Genomic DNA, 6,023 nt, shown 5'->3' with positions numbered 1-6,023 from the left:
CCAAGCTGCTCCAATTCAGAGAGAGGTGCAGCTGTCCCCTCCCCCCCATCCCAGAGGGGCAGCACCCCAGATCCACCCCATGCACTGCAGCACAGGCTTCCTTCCCCCAGAAAGTCTGGGCGCCTGGGTGGCTCAGCGGGTTAAGCCTCCGACTTCGGCTCAGGTCATGATCTCAGTTTGTGGGTTCAAGCCCCACATCAGGCTCTGCGCTACCAGCTCAGAGCCTGGAGCCTGCTTCAGATTCTGTGTCTCCCTCTCTCTCTGCCCCTTACCTGCTCATGCTCTGTCTCTCTGTCTCAAAAATAAATAAAACATTAAAAAAAAAAAAAGTTTCTCCTTACAGGGACTCCGTGCCTGCTGTGGGCTGAATGGTAACACCCAAAAAGATCTGCGCCCTAACTCCCCTCCCTCTGGAACCTGTGGATGCGACCTTATTTGGAACAAGGGTCTTTGCAGATGTAGCTAAATGAACATTGTCAACATGAAGTCATGCTGGGTTATCCGGGTGGGCCCGGAGCCCTGGAATCCAGTAAGTGTCCTTATAAGAAGAAGAGGGGAGGGTCACGTGCACACGTGAGGGGGTGGGAGGGAGCAGACTGTGGTGCCCGTAGTGGGGCCTCCCAGAGCTGAAAGAGGCAGGGAAGGGGTTCCCCCTCAAGCCTTCGGAGAGAGTGCGGCCCTACCAACCGCTTAATTTCGGACTTCTGGCCTCCAGAACTGGAAGGGAAAAGACTTCTGTTGTTTTAAGGCACCAAGGTTGTGGTCATTTGTTACAGCAGCCACAGAAAACGAATGCAGTTCTCTATTCTGTAAAATGACTGGAAAGCTTCTAGAAAGCTTTCCAGCCCCGAGGTTCTCCAAATTAAACCATTCGGCAAGCAAGGGGAGTTCCAGGTCTGGCCAAAAGGTGTGGTTTTCGACTCACCGCTCGGACCTCTTCCAGGCTAACGTTTAATGTTTGATGATTTCATTTGAGGAGGAAGGAGGGAAGACACATTAACTGCATCACATGCCATTGCTCGGAGGAGTGGCGTCCGAAAAGGACTCCTGGCCCAGAGCTCACACCCTCCTGTCCAGGCCGGTTGAAAAGGGTCCCCACAATTACTAGAAGCAGGGAGCTTTTTAAAAACAGGAGTCTGCCTTTCTGAATTTCTCCTTGTGAACATGACCTCCTCTTCACAGCGCCTCTCCCCCCACTTCTCACGTCTGCCTTCCCCATGGGGGGGGCGCAAAATAAGACGCATACCCCTGCAGCACAGGAGTGGAAGGCACTCTCCCCGCCCTCCCCCCACCTCCCCACAACACAGCTGGAGGGGGGAGGGGAGGTCAGCAGGGTTCATAAAGGCCAGATGTTTCGGAGAAAGAGAGCAAAGCCCAACCCACGCCCACCCTCCCTACCCCCACCCTCACCCCCATGGGGGGAAAAAAATTAAGAGACAGCTTTTAAAACAAACACAACTTTTGTGGCCCAAAACAGTTTTTCTCAAGAATCTGCTCTATGCAAACAATAACAACTTTTTACAAAGCATTTTCACAGAAAAGGAGACAAGTCCTTCCCCAGCATCGTATGTGGGAATTGTTCCTCCCTCGCCACGTTTTGGGGGGAAAGCGGTGGCTATTCGCTAGTGTGGGCAGAAGGGTCACTGGGTCCCTCGCTTGTCGGGCAGATGCAGCACCCCCAGGTTCCCCTCTCACCCAAACTGAAGAGTCTCCCTACAGAGCTTGCCTCCCCGACCTCACCTAGGTGGAGGAGAAAGCCACCCCACCCTTCTTGGGCTCTAGGGGCTGTCCCAGCCACCGGGCGTGGTCCAGGCCTACCTCTCCCCTCCCCCCTGGAAAACAGAACCTCTGACCTCAAAACTAATCCCCTGGCCCTGCCCCCATCGGATCCATCAGGTCCCTGACAACTCCTGAAATGCCTGAAGTTAGGGGAGGAAGCTGAAGATGGCTCAGCCCAGCTCCCATTCAAACCCCAACTTTGCCCCTTCAAGCCTGGCCGGACCCTTGAGGTGAGGCCAAGACCCCTTAAACTTACCCCCTCTACAAAGACCTGCTTGTCTCATCTCTAGCCTTTGAGGGGGCTGAGTTGGGGTGTCCAAAAATGGACGCGGGCCTGCCCTCTCTACCTCCATCCCCTCCCATCCGTGCATTGGTGGAGAGGACCTCGAAAGGCAACTTGTTTGGTCTGATTTTATTGATTTCTTCCACCTTCCATTACTTTCCCTGGGACAGTCTCTGGCCCTTTCCCCAGGCAAAGTCTGGGCTTTTGAAGGCGAGAAGGTCCCCTCCTAACTGGAGAAGCAAACTGGGGGAGGGGGTGATGGATCCAGGGTAAGGCCCTCTTTCGCCCATCAGCCTTATAAACTGAAAACAAACAGGAAAAATTGAAGAAACTCCAAAACTGGACAAAAGGGAAAGCTTGGTGGCTGAGACTGAAGACCTCGCCAATTAGAAGTCACCTGCCTTGGGAGGCAGGGAGAGGGCTTTGGAAAAGAACAGGGAGGGGGTGATCTTCCCCTTGCCCTAGCTGCCCCCTCCCAGTGGTGCCGGGAGCGCTAGGGAATGCCTGAGGGGAGTGAAGGGTTAAAGGCCTGGATGGTGGGGGTGGGGGATGCCCCCAGGGAGCTGCCAATCACCTCCCCACCCCCACCACAGCCCCCTCACCCCCAGGCTCGCCCACAGAAACAACCGGTTTGTCCATCACCAAGGTCTCTCTCCCTTTTTTTTTTTTTTTCCTTGTCTTTGAGCAGTAGCCTCCTTTGCTCCCCCTGGGGTGAAGGCCCTGCCCCCAGAGATCCGAGATGGAAGAGGGGAGGGATTGGAATCTATGTCATTAAGCCTTTTTCCGTTAAGCCTTCTCCTGACTCCAGCCCTTGGTTCGACTCCAAAGGATGAGGGGGCGGGGGTGTCACCCCAAACAGCTAGGTGCTTGAAGACCACTGTCATTTGAGGTCCTTCTGACCGCAGCCCTTAAAACGTAAAGGGAACAGGCAAATGTGAAACACGAGGCCCCGTCCTCGAGCCCAAAGTTCCGCCGTGGCCCCAACTTTTCCCCGTTGGTAGGAGAGGTCTCTGCTTAGAGTTCCTCCAAGTTGATTCCCCAGAATTTCAGGCCTGGGGGCTCAGGGACAGCAGGACCCCCTATCTGCCACCTCCACAGCGGGTGGGCAGGCGGAGGCTTAGAGTCTCCCTGGAGGCGAAGCGAGGATGCCGGCCCTAAGTCTCCGTCCTCCCCTACCACCAGGGCCGGGGGGCAGGGGAATGAGTCGAGGAGGCTGAAGGTGCTCGTGGTGGGGAGCGTCGGCGCAGGGCGGCGAGGCTGCGTGCTGCGCTGGGGGGGCGGCGGCCGCCGGCGCTTCTTGGCGGCTCCCCGGGCGGGCCCTTTCGCAGGCGGCCGCTCGGGCCCCCGGCGCAAACTCGGAGTGTCGAGGGCGAAGCCCTTCGCGTAACACCAAAGTTTCGACCGGCGGATCAGACGATCGAAATGTTCCTGGCGGAGATCGCCGGGCGCGGCCGAAGCTCCGCTGGCCGTCGAGGGGCTGGCGGCTGGTGCCTCGGGGGCGGCCTGCGGGGGGTTTCCATCGACTGCGGCCGTCTGTTCCGGCTCCGGCGGCTCCGGCGGCTCCGGCGCAGCCCCGGGACCGGGGGACTCGGCGGAGAGGCCCGCAGGTGGCGGCGGAGCCGGGGAACGGGGCTCCTGATGGGGGCTGGCGGCGGGGCCAGGCTGGGAGTCGAGACCCGAGGCTGGCCGAGGCGGAGCCGAGGCGGAGTTGGTCGGAGATTCCCGAGGGCGCCGCGGCTCCGGGCAGCGGCCGGGAGGTACGCCGGAGCGGGAGTTGAAGTGCGGGAAACTGTCTCCGCCCTCTTCCTCCTCGCCACCGCTCCGGCACACTGCGGCTTCGGCATCCTGACCTGCCCGGGAGCTCGGATCACTGGACTGTCCGGCTTGTCCCGCGAGGTGCTTCAGGCCATCCGGGGCCCAGCCGCCGGTGCACAGCGGGGCGCGAGGGCCCACCAGCACCGGGGCCCGCGGCGCCAGCTCCCCAGGCCCCAGGCCCAGAGAGGACGCTCGAGGTTTGGCAAGGGCGCAGAAGGCAAGGGCACGCAGGCACAGTGGAGAGAACTCCTGTGTCCCCCGACGCGGCTTCCGGGGTGTCGGGGAGCAAGGCGACCCTCGCGGGGACGCCGGCACTGCGAGGCGGGGAGCGGGACACAGAGTCTCCATGGTACCGCCTAGGGGGGTGCCCACTGCGGGGGCCCTGGTCCCAGCGGCGGTGTGCCCTGGCTGCCCGAAGAGCCCACGGGCGAGGGGAACATCGCCCCCCCTCGACGGGGAGGTCTCTGCTCACGGGCGCCCCCGGCCCGCAACCCTGGGCCGCGGGGCTCTGGCTCCCTCCTCGATCTCGTCACGCGGCCCTCCCGGCGGCCGGACTCCTGGGTCCCCGCGAGTCCCGGCCCGGTCGGCCGCCCTTCCTGCCGCCGCGTTCCCTGCGCAGCCCCGGCGGGAGCCCCTCTTGAGTAGCCCAGAGCGCAGAGGCTGGGGAAACAAAGCGGCCGGCGGCCGCGGGAGGCGGGAAGGACCCCGGGCCCGGCACCCGGTGCCCGGGCCCAGGCGGCGGGGAGGGCGCCTTCCGCCCGCTCGGCTTCTTTCTTCCCCGCTGGCTCCCGGAGACCGCGTTATAGAGAACTGCCCCCTCGCTGCCCCAATACCAGCGCCGGGGCCGCGAGCCCGCCGCTGATTGGACGGCACTGCCTGTGACGTTAGCCCGGACCCCACCCCTCCGGCGGCACCGCCCCCGTCCCCATTCCGCACACAGACACACACACGTGGACCCGGCGCGGCGGCGGCTGGGAGGGAGGGAGGCGAGGAAGGAGCGTGTGCGGGTGGGATCGCGAGGGGCTGAACGCGCCGCTGCACGTGGCCCGGTGGCGTCCCGCTCTTCAGTAGTAGCAAAGCTATCCGCTTTTCCCTTAGCGGTCACGGTTTTCGCATCTGTAAAATGGGAATGTTCCTATCTACCCACTCGGGGCTACGTGAATCAACATAGATGAATCACAAAAACAGTGTTGAGGGAAAAGATGAAATTAGACAATGGCTGTTTACAAGCTTTGTACTGCAGGGGACTGCTGCGGCCAGAGAATGTTTCCTACCTCTCTGTTCTGGTCCCCTAGGACAGTGCCTGGCATACACTGGGCTCAAAAAGTGTTGAAAAATAGTTAGGAATTCAGTGTGTGCAAGAAGAGGAAAGGAAAAAATAAATTCGGAGCCCGGGGGGGTGGGAGGGGTATTATTATACCCACGGAAGCAGATAACTAGATTTGTTTCCGTTTCTCTAATGCCGTTCCTAATGATCCCTTGACTGAATTCTGAGGGGCTGGCTCTGTGGCCCCCTGAAATGCCATGACTCTGCCCTCTGAAGCTTGAGCTGTCGAAATGAGCTGAGGAGTCCAGAGGAGGGGACACCCAGACCTTCATTCTTATCACTCCCAAGGAAAGTGAAGTACCCCCCAAAAAAGTTAATTCCTCCCCCCAGAAAATCCTGATATGTAGGACCACCTCCCCACAGCACATTCCATCCCCTTAACTTAACAGTTTCTGTATGGCTTACTATTATATGAAAGTCTGTGGATGTATTTATTCTTCATTGTCTGTTTCTCATTAGTCTGGAAATGAGCTGATGAGAACTTTGTCTCCCATTAGTATGAAAATGAGCTGATGAGAGCTTTGTCTTAATCACTGCTGCATCCCCATTCGCGTATAACAGTGCCCAGACATGATAAGTGCTCAATAAATATTTGTAAGTGAATGAATGAATCCCTGGAATATTTCTTGATAAAAAATCAGGTTATTGGAATATGGCTGCTTCCCTTCCCCCCAGAAACATAAAGAGAGAATGATATGATAGCTTAGAGTAAGAATGTGGAAGTGGGGAAGGGTGTCACAGAGAATATCTCATTTTGGGGCCAGGGTAAGAGAGGGTTTCTGAGGGTTGCAAATGATCCCTCCTGGCAGTGACAACAGA

The 6,023-nt window shown here is 58.8% G+C and overlaps 1 protein-coding gene across 1 annotated transcript; it reads right to left on the bottom strand.

Annotated features, from left to right (window-relative positions):
* Positions 1-1,459: 1,459 nt before the first annotated feature.
* LOC120228981 (elongin BC and polycomb repressive complex 2 associated protein) lies at positions 1,460-4,551 on the bottom strand. The gene has a single exon (XM_039227666.1). The coding sequence runs from the start codon at positions 4,223-4,225 to the stop codon at positions 3,077-3,079; it is 1,149 nt and encodes a 382-aa protein (XP_039083597.1). The 5' UTR covers positions 4,226-4,551; the 3' UTR covers positions 1,460-3,076.
* Between the last annotated feature and the right edge of the window lie 1,472 nt (positions 4,552-6,023).

This window comes from Hyaena hyaena, unplaced genomic scaffold, assembly GCF_003009895.1.
Source record: "Hyaena hyaena isolate Hyena2069 unplaced genomic scaffold, ASM300989v1 scaffold_29, whole genome shotgun sequence".
Lineage (NCBI taxonomy): Eukaryota > Metazoa > Chordata > Mammalia > Carnivora > Hyaenidae > Hyaena > Hyaena hyaena.
Note: the sequence above shows the minus strand (reverse complement) of the source record. Positions and strands in the feature narration are given on the sequence as shown.

What these genes read in the sequence shown, in the direction of transcription:
- LOC120228981 (XM_039227666.1), bottom strand. Translation starts at nt 4,225, where the DNA reads ATGGAGACTCTGTGTCCCGCTCCCCGCCTCGCAGTGCCGGCGTCCCCG.